This window comes from Limanda limanda, chromosome 4 (genome assembly GCF_963576545.1).
Source record: "Limanda limanda chromosome 4, fLimLim1.1, whole genome shotgun sequence".
NCBI classification, from domain to species: Eukaryota; Metazoa; Chordata; class Actinopteri; order Pleuronectiformes; family Pleuronectidae; genus Limanda; species Limanda limanda.
Genome location: NC_083639.1, coordinates 5,043,820 through 5,057,389, shown reverse-complemented (window position 1 = coordinate 5,057,389; position 13,570 = coordinate 5,043,820). Strand labels below are relative to the sequence as shown.

At 41.6% G+C, this 13,570-nt stretch overlaps 1 protein-coding gene across 1 annotated transcript in view; it reads left to right on the top strand.

Annotated features, from left to right (window-relative positions):
• uba7 (ubiquitin-like modifier activating enzyme 7) overlaps positions 1 to 13,570 on the top strand; it is a 33,747-nt gene that overhangs the window by 461 nt on the left and 19,716 nt on the right. Inside the window, exons 3-20 of the mRNA XM_061070470.1 lie at positions 661 to 795; positions 989 to 1,095; positions 1,178 to 1,268; positions 1,869 to 1,995; positions 2,193 to 2,290; positions 2,388 to 2,537; positions 3,024 to 3,188; positions 3,341 to 3,445; positions 3,565 to 3,645; positions 4,319 to 4,474; positions 4,970 to 5,135; positions 5,226 to 5,422; positions 6,114 to 6,178; positions 7,581 to 7,791; positions 10,308 to 10,382; positions 11,554 to 11,755; positions 11,847 to 11,938; positions 13,354 to 13,446. Coding sequence (XP_060926453.1) covers positions 661 to 795; positions 989 to 1,095; positions 1,178 to 1,268; positions 1,869 to 1,995; positions 2,193 to 2,290; positions 2,388 to 2,537; positions 3,024 to 3,188; positions 3,341 to 3,445; positions 3,565 to 3,645; positions 4,319 to 4,474; positions 4,970 to 5,135; positions 5,226 to 5,422; positions 6,114 to 6,178; positions 7,581 to 7,791; positions 10,308 to 10,382; positions 11,554 to 11,755; positions 11,847 to 11,938; positions 13,354 to 13,446 — 2,316 coding nt within the window. The remainder of the gene's footprint in view (positions 1 to 660; positions 796 to 988; positions 1,096 to 1,177; positions 1,269 to 1,868; positions 1,996 to 2,192; positions 2,291 to 2,387; positions 2,538 to 3,023; positions 3,189 to 3,340; positions 3,446 to 3,564; positions 3,646 to 4,318; positions 4,475 to 4,969; positions 5,136 to 5,225; positions 5,423 to 6,113; positions 6,179 to 7,580; positions 7,792 to 10,307; positions 10,383 to 11,553; positions 11,756 to 11,846; positions 11,939 to 13,353; positions 13,447 to 13,570) is intronic.

The window sequence follows — 13,570 nt, the reverse complement described above, 5'->3', positions numbered from 1 at the left end:
ATAGACCAGTTATGTCCACACCTTGTTATACTAGAGGAACCCGTCAGTTCCTTCAACAATCTGCCTCGACCGGTTGGGGTGAGAGGAGAGAAATGGGGGGGAGAGGAGAGAGAAGAGAGAGAGAGAGGAGGAGGGAGATAGGCAGGGAAAGAGAGAGACCAGGAACAGTCATATCATATTTAAGCTGTCAGACTGGTTGTTGTAATGAAAAAAATACGTTTAGTGTCATGTCATGATGATGTCATCAATGAGAGGATTTTATTTTTCCAAATGTTTTATATTATTTGCTTGTCTGTTTAAAATGCTGTCGGATTCAGGATGACTTTATGACAACAATAATATCACTTTATTGCTTAACAATACTACCTCAATGTTTCAGTCTTACTTCAGATGCTACATAAGTAATAAAATAGTTGTATAAATGTACTATATTGCCCATCATAAATGCTTATAACCTAGTTTTACATGTGAGACAGATATGCATGGAGTTTAGTGGTATTTGTGAATAATTCCTTAAAAGGAAATTAAGTAAATTTTGTAAAAAAGTGATCTATCACACAACTTGTAATTGGGAGTTTGATGCTTCATTCATGGAAACAGCTGTTGACAAGATTAAAGGTGGAAGATTTATACCATGTCAATGATTTATTTTCCCACCAGTTCTTCCTGAGGGAGTCCGATCTTGGTCAGAACCGAGCCACGTGTTCCCTCAAACAGCTTTCAGCCCTAAACCCCCAAGTGCACGTGTCAGCCCACACTGCACCGCTGGATGAGGAGCTGCTTCTACAGTTTCAGGTACTTGACGAAATGGTGCATCATGTTGGAACCCTAAATATGATCCTTTGTTGTGTTATCAATTTCTGATATGATTTTCCATCCAAAAAAAACAAACTGTGCACGTCCACCAATTTGGACAGTGGAGGCCAAACATTCAGGTAACATACAACCACCACAACACACTGAGTGGAGAGAGTCTGTTGTGTTTCAGGTGGTGGTCCTCACTGACTCCTCACTGGATGCTCAGAAACGCCTTGGCGAGCTCTGCCATTCCAGTGGAGTAAAGTTCATCGTGGTAGACACCAAAGGACTGTGTGGGTAAGTGTTCAGGACAAACTGTCAATCGTTGATTGGATGCACAGGGGAAAAGGAAGTAAAAATCTCGTGGTTTTATATGCAGGCAGCTATTCTGTGACTTCGGGGAGGAGTTTGAGGTCTTGGACCAGAATGGAGCGATGCCTGAATCCGCAATGATACAGAGCGTCTCCAAGGTAAAGTCTTTCATCTGGATAATGAAAGTATATTTCGAGGCCCTGTTCAGATCTGGTATTTACATCGGTCCCGAGAGATCCAATCACAAGTGGACCGTGTTCCGTACCTCTGTTCACACAGCCTGAACGTGTCCTCTGTGACCTCTCGTGATTGGATCTCACTTCTCCACTCTATATGCAAATAAACACGCATGTCATTTCTGTTTGCGAAGAACTAATCATGTTGTTTTCAACCCAGTTTGAGTTTACACATGTGTCGATTATCACTGTGTGTTTGTGTGTGTGTGTGTGTGTCGGCATGAGAGAGGTAGAGAGAGAAAGGTGTCAAGAGGGGGCTGAATGAACGAGGATGTAAGAAAAGTATTGTTCATTATGTGGTGATCTGTGTTAATTTAGCGGCGTTGGCTACAAATAAGTTAATTTACGGGTTCGAACCTGTACTCAGTACTGACCACGTCACTCAAGACGGATGTTAACACCAGGTCTGAACACCTGTCTCTGACCTGGAATTTAAATGATTCCTAACTTTTTTCTAAGGTGTTGTAAATTAGTATATTTGTAAATGTAAATGTATGGTTATAAATGCTGTTTTTATTTTAGAATAATCCTGGAGTGGTCTGCACAGATGAAAAACACAAATTTGAAACTGGCACTAAAGTTTATTTCTCAGAAGTCCAAGGCATGACGGAGCTCAACAGCAACCGCCCAGTGGAGATCACAGTCCAAGGTTAGTCATTTTATCAGCACTTCTCTTTTTTCCATCTGCAGTTTCTTTCCTCTGCTTGCAACACACAGTCACGAGCCACGCTCAAGTCTCAAACATGACATTCAACATTTTAAACCTCTCCTGTGACCATCCCAGGAGAATTTAAATGATTTATCGCACTGTTGGCTGAAGACGGTTTACGTTGTCTTCATCAACAGGGTCTGACTCCTTCAGCATTGGTGACACTTCAGCCTTTTCTGAATATGAACGGGGTGGAGTAGTGACTGAGATTAAACAGCACTGCATGTTACATTTTGTAAGTATCAACATTTAGTCTGAACTGTCTTGAGTCCTCATTTGGAAAGACAGTGTTGACTTGACACTCAATAAAAACTCTCCAAAATTAATTTCAGAAACCACTGAGTGAGGCTCTCTTGGATTTTAAACTCCTGAACATAAATGACTACGGAAAAGTCGACAGGCATAATACCCTGCACTTGGCTTTCCAAGCTCTCCACAGCTTCGTGAAGAAAGAAAAATGTCTGCCTCGTACTCGGTCTCAGGTCAGTGAAGGATCAACAATGTTCGACTAAGTTTACAAAAAAAGTTGCATTATTAGTTAAAATCAACTTTCCCCAAAATCAATCAAATTTCACACACTTATAGATATCAAGGTCCTTAACATGCCTGATTTCTTTCATCAAGACCCATGGATTTGTTTTTCCTCTTAGAAAGATGTTGAAAACCGCCCTAGCTTACAATGTTAAAGGACAATATATCTTGGACCCCCCCCGCCCTGAGAACTGCACCAACATTTAATGGGTTGTTTCCTGACCCATAAAAAATCCTTCCACCTAGTTTTATGGTAATCCAATAAGTAGTTTTGGGGTAATCTAATATATAATCAAGAAACTAACAGACATGCGTGAAAGCATGAACTCCTTGGCGGATGTAACAATTTGTTTGTTGAGTTGAAATAAAATCTGTAAAATTGACAGAATCTTCACCATATTATTTTGACTCAGTTGTTGTGGCTCAACCCTGTATAGTCAGATGCAGATGTCCTGGTTGCCATGGTGAGAGAGCTGAACGAAGTGGCACAGCTGGAACAGCTGGATGAAGCTGCTGTGCGAAACCTGTCCTACACAGCCCGGGGTGACCTGGCCCCTCTCAGCGCTTTCATTGGAGGCCTCGCTGCACAGGAAGTCATTAAGGTGAGGTCAAAGGTCAATGCATGTAACATAGTTTTGTCTTTTGGGTTCTGATGAAGCCTGTTCACACTACATATGAGATACTGTGTGTTGGAGGTGTGTACAAAGTGGCTTATTGTGCTTTGCTCTGTGCACTCGCTGTAACTTACCTGTAGGCATGTAGCGGGAAATTCATGCCTCTTCAGCAGTGGCTATATTTTGATGCACTGGAGTGCCTCCCTCAAGAGGAGAGTCAACCGGCAGAGAGCTTCTTTTCCGCAGTACGTAAAGAGATTCCTGAAATTCAACGTTACACATGTGGGAAACAGGAGCAGTCAGTCAGATCGACCGGAGGCAGATTCGCATTTAATCAAACTCCTCTTGTGTTTGTCTCCAACAGAAAGGCACACGGTACGATGGGCAGATTGCTGTGTTTGGGTCGGCGTACCAGGAGAAGCTTGAGAGGCAGAAGTATTTCCTGGTGAGGCCCGGTGGTCAGAGTCATCCATCAGGGGGCGCTGTCTCTCTGTGCTGTAAATCAGGGGTCTCCAGCTGTGTATGCTTTTGATCTTGTCTGGTGTTAATGTTGGTAGATGCAGGAAACGGCTGTGATTCAGGTGGCACTTCCTGCCAGCGTTGACCTCTGGGTGTGCAGGGGCCGAGCAACAGTGCAGAGTCCTTTCCCTGTTTCCTCTCACACTGTTATCTGTACTGTTGTTTACTGCCTGTGTGTATGTGTGTGTGTGTGTGTGTGTGTGTGTGTGTGTGTGTGTGTGTGTGTGTGTGTGTGTGTGTGTTTGTGTGTGTGTGTGTGTGTGTTTACCACTGTAAAAACGCCACACTAAGCATCAGGCAGAGAAAACAAGTCATTAACAGGACTACATTAATTTCTAAGTATTTTCAACAAGTGGTAACATTTGGTGAGATTCATTTGCACAATCCAATTAATTTAAACTCATTTTATTTTGTATAGCCCCAAATTACAATATACATTATCTCCTACATTTTACACACTAAGGTGAGTGCATTACATTATTATGGAGAAATCCAACAGTTAACACTTGGTGACTGTAGAGAGAAGAGACTCAAAACTGTTATTATCTGACCAATAATACTTTTATTTTGATCCTCCCTCTATCTTGTCTCATTCCCAGGTCGGAGCTGGTGCTATTGGCTGTGAGCTCCTCAAAAACTTTGCCCTCATGGGGCTCGGCGCAGGAGAAAAAGGCCAAATCACCGTAACGGACATGGACTTCATAGAAAGATCCAACTTGAATCGCCAGTTCCTGTTCAGGTCCGAGGATATTGGGGTGAGAAAACTCCCAGTTTCAATGCGTCACAGTCTCCTCCATGTCCTGAGGAATCCATCAAAGCTCAGTGGCTTTTGTTGGATCTGGTTAAGGGGAAATGTCAGAGTTTCTACTGGTGGGACAGACTGGGAGTCCTGTTATTCAAGTAACGTGTGTCCAACAAAGCAGCTGCCATGTTTCCATAATTTCTTGTTACTTTGTTTTGTATATTTGTTTATTTCAGGAGTATATCAGGTAGCTGATCTCTCATGTCTACCATTGTCTGAACAACTAATGGAACTCTCTTAAATTCTGACTGGAAATTGGCTGATTCTGCTTTTATATCAAAAAAGAGGAGCAAGACATAAGAAAGATACTATATGAGTTATTAACGTCTTGTCTGTTTGATTTTGCAGATTCCTTGGAAATGTTTCACAGAAATATAGATATTTATTTACAAGCAACATTTTGCTCTGATCTCACCTACGTTGCTCACATACATTATCTCCCAACCAGAAACCAAAATCGGAGGTTGCAGCCAAGGCAGTGCGAGAGATAAACCCGCGGATGAGAATCACAGCTCATCAGAATCGCCTGGACGCTGACAGTGAAGAGGTCTATGGGTACGACTTCTTCATGGGTCTCAACGGAGTGGCTGCAGCCCTCGATAACTGGGAAGCCAGTGAGGAACTTTTACCCTGTCTCCATTATTCACTATTCATTTTAGAAATACATGTTGGACTGGTAACACTGACATCCCTCTGCTCCCCAGGGGTCTATCTTGACGGACGCTGCGTTCAACATCAGAAGCCGTTACTGGAGGGAGGAACTCAGGGAAGCGCAGGTAATACTCAGGTGGTGGTGCCTCACCTGACAAAGTCTTTTGGACCTGCCGAGTCCAGTTCTGATGGTGCCATCCCACTCTGCACGCTCAAGAACTTCCCTCACCGCATCGAGCACACTCTTCAGGTTGGCTGTACATATCCATTCAGTAGTTTTGAAGATACTTGACTTTAAACAAATGTCAGACCTGAGGTGGCACTGGAGTAAATGTCAGCAAATCAGAGGCTTCACCCTCTGGATAAAATTAATCAGTGGCAGATCTAGGATTTTAATAAATCAGGGGGCCTTTAAGGGTCCATAATTTACACAGAGGGGTCAATTATATGTCCAACACTCATGCACAGTTCTTTATTCAATAAGGTGCACATTTAAGTCCTTCCACCATTCAGGTGGACATTTGCGTTCACACATGCACGTCCTCCGGAGAAAGACGAGGGAAGTTCAGTGCATGTGTGAAAGCAGCTTTAGTGACGACCTGGAGCCAGGGCCCCCCCGGACCAGGTCCTGGATCCGCCCCTGCCATGAATGTTAAATGGAAATAGATCAGACAGTTAAGTAATGGCCCAACTGACCAACTTAACAACGTTGGCATGTAAACAGTCAGCTAGTGTAGCTAAAGAATAATCAGAATTGATTCGAGACCTGTCAGAAAATTACAAACTATCTAAGTTTTATCACAGGTTATCTTGTGACACAGTCTGTTGTTATTATTATTATAAAGTGTGATGTGTATCCATCTGACCGATCGTAATAACTATAGTAACATGCATTTTTTTTTCAATTTCTTTACACTAACTTTGCTGTGTAATTCCTTCAGTGGGCCAGGGACCAGTTTGAAGGATTGTTCAAGCAAACACCTGGAAATGTGAATCTCTTCCTGAGGTAAGACTTGACGCGTCCTCATGGGATTTTTAACGTTTTCCACAACAAACGTTGCCTCCAGCAGCACATGTGAAAAACTGCACACGCCAATCTGCTGTCTATAACGACCACTGGTTGCTGAGTTTACAAGGCTTTTCCGCTCTCTTACAAAGCATTCCAGGGCTAATGAAGTGCTTGGAGCTCATTATTTTAGTTTTATAAACAGGAAAACGTGCGGTCAGCTTTCACAAGTAAACCTCCAGTGAAAAATGACATAAACAGTCTGAACTGCCAGGGCTCGACTCTGTAAAGTATCTCCCACAGCAGCTCTGACACTATTCTCTCCAAATAGGGGATTGAGCCTTTCAGCTAAGCAAAGCCTTTCTGATTAAGAAACCTCTGGTGAATGGAAAACTGATAAATGGATTTTTATCATAAAGCATTAACCTAATTATAATGTAACAGCTCGTCAGTGACAGATCTGAGCTTCCAGTCTCACACTGTGTCTGAGCTGTGAGTCTCGGAGCCGTTCCTAATCCAGCCATGTGTCTGTTTGTTTTGGGGAGCTCTGTTATAATCTCCCCTCATTGTGAAGTACTTACACTTTCTGGTGTTTCTGTAGAGAAGCAAAAAAAAATGTGACTGGGGAAGATTGCTCGATAGTTTCACAAAGCCAATGAAGTTACTTACATTACACTGATATTGGGAAATTTAAATGTCTATCATGTGGTTAGGAATTCTCAAAAAAAAAAAAAACTTTCCTCAGAGGCCTCATTATTGCAGTATTCTGTCGTGCAGTCATGGAAAAAACATGCATTCGGACGTTTCCATGGGGCAGGTCAGCTACCTGTTGCAGTCCAGCACATTTTAAGTCATAGTTAATGAGGTTGTGGAAAGGAACAGTCGTGTTTTGTGTTTCCCTTCCACTCGTGCACCTCTTTGCAGAACTGTGGCTCTAAATGTTCCTGTTTAGACCTGTCTGGGTGTAACTATGTGCAGAGGAGACAGATCCCCATTCTTAATTTATTTTTTTAACACTGTATGGTGAGCTGTCCCAGCTTGTGGGTATAGACTGACCAGCACACTGCAAATTCAACACACCTCATTTCCTCTATGAGTCCAAAGCCGAAACTCTAAAGGAATTCCGTCTGAGTCACGATCAAGACTACACCCTATTTTACAAAAAACCTGTTTAGTCATTCTTCTATGGGTCTTTTGACTGAACATTATATTTTTCCATTAGGATTTTCCCAATTTTCACTTCTCCAGGTCAAATGTTCCTCCCCCTTCGGTTCAACTAGTGAGACATCAACAACTAGACAGAATATTAAACTTGTCATGTCTTGTCTTTCTTCACAATGATTATAACTGTCTTGATACTATGTTAATAATCCATAAGGAATTGCTGCACTGTTTCTTGCAGTGATCCGGGCTTTGTAGAGCGGACTCTTGGCCATGGAGACGCTGAGGCCTTGGAGGTTCTTGGGGGGGTGTGGTGCAGCCTGGAGGACATGAGAACTGGAGGAAAGCGTCCAACAAACTGGGAGGACTGTGTGAGCTGGGCACGTTGCAGATGGGAGACTCTGTATAACAACGACATCAAACAGCTCCTGCACTGTTTTCCTGCCGAACAGGTAAAAAAAAAATCACACAAGAGGAAAATGTCACTGACTAAGGTTGTAATTTATGTTTATGGACACAAGAGGGCACTGTTGTGAGTGTGTGTCTGTGTAATAGGTCATGTTAAATACTGCAGTGCAGCACAAAAGTGCAAAGAGATTCTGAGTGATCGTAATATTGTTTGAAATATTGCCACAACTTGAATCTTTTCATATTGTGACTTATTTCTCTTTAATTACAACTATACTCCCGTTATATTAAAATTTTACAACTTCTTCTATTCTTTTGAAATTATGACATTTATTATTAGATTATAACTTTTCTCTCGTAATATTACAACCTATTTTCTCATTAAGATATAGCTTTCTTCTCTTAATATGATGACCTTTCTCTTGGAAATTGTAACTTTATTCTTGTAATGTTACAACTTTATTCTGGAAATCCCAATCTCAATTGAAAATGCCCTAAAACACTGTACTCTCTACTGTCATACACATTTAGTTCCCTTCCATTTGCTGATGCAGTAAAGCATCATTTTTCTCCAGGCTCAGTCAGGCTGACTTTTGTCTTTTTGCTTGAAATCTGAACTACTGAAAGGCCATTGCTGATAAATATCTCTGCAGCAGCTCTGAGGGATTGTGATCTGGCGAAGCATGCAGACAGAGTGATGTCACATGTTGCTGTCACATCTGGGGGTTGGGGGGTGCGGCTCAGTAGTAACCTAAACAGACCCTCACTAGCCCCCAGCCTCAGTCCAGAAACAGGACCCTACCCTCACTATACATATATGTCCCTACAGGGTTTAACAGATCTCCCTGACTGAAATACAAACAGTAGGAAACTCACTTCCCTGTAAAACTGTCTTTCAACAGTAAAATGATATTATCTCAAAACACCATAGAATAACTCTCAGAAATTTTACGGTTCCAACTTTTAGTTTCTCTCTTTTCATAGTTCTCTTTGACCTGGTTACCTATCAGACAATTGTGATTACATTGTGCTCCTAGAAAGTCAGTTTTGACCACAGACTCTCTGAGGAACTAAGATAAGGCAGCTAATGTCAGTTAACGGTTACACACACACCTGACGGATACTGGCACACAGGCATGACACACGGCGACTTCAGTGGCCGTTATGTCAAGTCACCGTGGTTCTGCATCTGTGTTTAAACTTTGACACGTGGCTTTATTTGAAACGAGACATTTGGAACAATGTTGAACTATGCATCTTAAGTGTATTCAGTTATTGGTGTAGAGGCCTCATATTGACAATTGAGACAAGTACATGCTGTATTTATTTTCCAGCTGATTAATTACAATCGTATAATTATCAAGATTTGATTTTAGAAGAAACTAAAATAAATGGATTACAACTTATGAATAAGTGAATTGATGTCAGTATTTTTTCACTGTTTGATGATTCAAAGCAAGTGATGTTTTTTTGTGGTTTTCTGATTCATAAACTTGTCCAAGATACAATACAGGATCATCATTAGTTGAGATTGTATTGTTTTGTCATCTTATCGACTATTAGATATACTTGCATCAAACAAATCACAAATCATAGAGTTGCCTCAAAGGTCTTTATAATATGTGCAGTGCAGGGCCGGGTCTAGGCAGGAGCAAGAGGGGGCCTGGCACCCTCAAATAAATGTTGTGCCCCCTCAAACTAAATCCCAATTTATAATAATAATAATATAATAAAGCACAATGCCCCCTCAAGATTTGTGGCTGCCCCCTCATACATGCCTGTCTAGACCCTGCCCTGGTGCAGTGTATGAAACCCTCTATCCATAGACTTTAAACTCCCAATCAGCCTTTTGAAGGACAAAGCATTGTTGGCTCCTGTTTTGCCTGTAGGCCATCTGAGGCTGTGCTTGTTAAAAGGAGAATGTTGTTGCCTTTTGGCTGCAATAGAAAACACCCCTACAGTGAAAAGTGCCACCAGCAGCACCACCAGGAGACTCTCTCTTTCCCAGCTTTTGGGCCATTTGGCAACATCAAAGCTCCCAGGCCCTTTGTTGTTATCGGACTCACAAATTGTGTAGTCAACACACGAGTGATAACAATATTAGTCTGGCTGTTCTCTGGGAAGATTTACTGACCTCCTGCTCTGCCAGAAAACTAAAGACAGGGAGGATGTTTTGTCAGGAAATGTATTGACATACTGTGCTCGCCATGCATTATGTGAGATGACTGTGTCACTCCTGTCAAGAGCCCGACCTCCAAAAAAAATAAAATAAAACTCTTTCACAGACATATCAGTATCTGGCAGAATAAAAATGGCATAAAGAGTGTGCATTCATGTTTATATAAAAAGTACATATTTGTGTTTTTGTGTTTAATCTTACATATAGTTAGTTATAATAAAGTTAAGATTTCTTTCTCTGAAGGCTTTTCGGTATTTATCAGTTGGTACGTCGTTATCAGAAAACTTTTCACTCTCTAATATCGTTATCTGAATTTATGTTAACAGCCTTTTTCAGCTACTGATCATTGGGATAAAGGTGTTTTCTCCTGCTTCTCTTTAGATGACCAGTACTGGACTCCCCTTCTGGTCTGGTTCGAAGAGATGCCCTCATCCGCTGACCTTTGACCCGAGCAACGTGAGTAGTTTCCTGTTCAGTTCCTCAACCCAAACAGGAGGCACTGAAAAAAGCCACAGTTTTCAGTGATGATCACTCACATTCCTTCTTTATCTGCTCTGATAGAGGCTCTTCCTCACTCTGACCATAAACTGGATTCTTATCTGAGCTGTGAACGCAACGTAACTTGTGTATGGACAATAAAAGGCAGATAGTAAACAATTCTAACTACCTGAACTAACAAAGGGGGTAATTGTCTTATATCAAATTGTCCATCCTGTAATTCAGAGGCCTACGTTGCACTAATAGGAGGGAGAAAGACCTCATCTCTTCACTCTGAATTATATTTCACCTCCTGTCGTCTCGGTTTTATCTCCATCGCAATTTCCTGTTGCTTTTCCATCTATGTGAAATGTTGCCAACGCATCTTTTTAAACAATCTCACTTTTGAAAGGCAGCGCTATGTTTTCATTTGTTTAGAAAAGTCTACTGAAGAGTAAAATACTGAATGATTTCGATACTGCACCAAGTGGGATGTTGGTCGTATTAATTGCTAAATATTTATAAAACATTTTCTTGGGAATGAACAAATTGTTGGACATAAATCCACAACTTAAACTAAACTGTCATTATCATATTATCTTGTATCTGTATTTTTTGTTTCATGCAGCATATTGTTTTTAGGCTTATCTATTTTTCAATTTTTAGCGTGTGTGTGTGTGTGTGTATATAAGTTAGCTTTGGTTACAGCTTTTGTACTGGAAGTTAATTGGCCTTAATGCACTACCTTAATATCATTATTCTAAGGACTCAGTAGCGTTGTCAATTTTAATCCGATATTTTTTATTTCATAGTTGTTTCCAGTTCACCCATTGTTTTGTCATTCTTATTAATGTAAGTGAAATACCCTTTGGTGTCATGATATATTTAAAATTGTTCTTTTTTTAAAACCTTTATTAAAACAGGTAAGTCCCATAGAGATCTCTTTTTCAATGGAGACCTGGGTACATTAGTGCATCAATAACACAAGGTTACAAACAATTGAAAAACAAAAAGCAAACAAACAATTATGTGCATATAAATCCCTACAAAACAATAACAAATTGTTTTGAAAAGTTTAGTCTCTGTTAGCTGTTAGCCGTGCCAATAACTGGTGTGCTGATTATTATTATATTTGGATGCTGTGTTTCAGGAGACACATATGGAGTATGTGAAGGCAGCAGCAAATCTCTATGGACACATCTATGGGATCCAAGGGACAAGAGATGGAGCCTCTATCAGAACAATCTTAGAAATTGTCCCGGTCCCATCTTTCACTCCCAGCTCCTCCGTAAAGATTCATCTCACTGACACTGAGATGCAGGAGAGCAGGGAAAATGAAAGTGATGACGCAGGTGAGCTATAACCCTTCGCTTTTATTTCCTGTTATTACCTCACCTACTCCCAGGACATCTTTTATTTTCTATCTCTGCCTCTTTGCACCAGAAAAAGCTCGACTTGATGAGTTGAAAGGAAAGTTGGCCTCACCATCTCTGAAAAGATCTGCCTCGCGAATGACCCTCATCGACTTTGAGAAGGTAGGACCAGAGTGTAGTGGCAGCTCGAATGCACACGCCACAGATGCCGTAGACCAAGTGGCAGCTGAGCCTTAGCAGGGAGCGACTCTCAAGTCTATGGGCGCTTTCAGAGTATGTCTTTTTTGTGGGGGGGTCCTCAGTGACCTGAATCTGAGCTGTGCCCCAACACAGAGCTTCTGTGTTCACTGTGTTAACACCCTGGAGCTAAGATGTATATTTTGGAACTGTACATCCTGTTTGCAAAAGTAGTAATAAGAACAGTTCAGTCAGCCAACACACATGGAACCGATTTATCTCTGAATGGGCCAGTGTGAGAGCTGTGATAACACTGGTTTATGAGAGATGCAGTGGAAAGAGAATTTCTCCCCTCAACTGTGTCGAACCACATCTTTGAAGTGACACATTCGGACCCCTCAGGGTAGATTTCACTCTATAACATGTCCTTTGTGCTTCTGTCGACCAACTCGTCACTATTTATTTTTTTTGCACCTCACTCAACAACTCATCCATCTCTGTCTGGACTTCATTAGGTTTTGCAAACGTGTAGATCAGTGAATGCATTTACAGATTCGTCCACACATCTTAGAATCTCAATACACTTAAAAATGTCATCACATATTTACAGACTAATGTACACATTTGCAAATCTCAGCAAAGATTTACAGATCAATACAACCCTCCACTCATATGCAAACATTTTGGCTGCAATATTGGCCCAATGGAAAGCTCTTTACTTTAGGGTGTGGGGTGCTCCAGGTTCAACAAAGAGCAAGCGCCACAGGAAAGATGTAGGTACTGTAGCTGCAAAGGTGAGTGAGTGCTGCTTGATTAAGGCTCTGGTGAAGCATTCAGTGACTCAGGTGAAGCAGTAATGAAGGCTTTTGAGGTAAGTCAGGTACATATCGGATGTCTTGAATAAAAAATTAGATCCCCCTCGTCCTCTTCTTCATTTTTATCCCTACATGCCCAGGTCATGCTGTGGATAGATGGAATGTGTGTAGGAGGGATTCAGAGGCATCGGGTTGCCGGCTCGGAGCGTCCTCACAATCCCCAAAGCCATCCCTGAGTGACAGTCCCCTTCCTTGCCTTTGTACAGCCGCAGCAGAAGAGGCATGACCTCACTGGCCAAGTCCATCACAACAGAAATCTGATTTCCACCGCATTCTGATGGGGTGACCGAGTCACGTATTAGAGTGATTTAACGGATGAAACAACAAAGCCTTCAAAGCTCAAAGCGAGCAAACGTCACAGGGAATGTCAGACCTCCGAGCACTAATGTAGCTAATACCGAATGTGGAGTTTCAAACCTGGAATTAAAGAAAATAATAACAGAGCTGTATGTATGTTTTGTTGCTGTGTTTCAATCCTTGTTAATACGGACGACTGATATGTGTTTAACATCTGATCTGGCACAGGATGACGACAGTAACTTCCACATGGACTACATCGTGGCAGCTTCTAATCTGAGGGCCGAGAACTACGACATCCCCCCCGCAGATCGCCTCCAGGTCAACATTTTCCCTGCATGCATCATCTAATAACCTTGCGCTGAGGGATAGAAAACATAAGAGGAAAGAAAGATGAAGGTGGTACGGATTTGAAAAAAAATAATGTCGCAGACTGCTCCCCCCC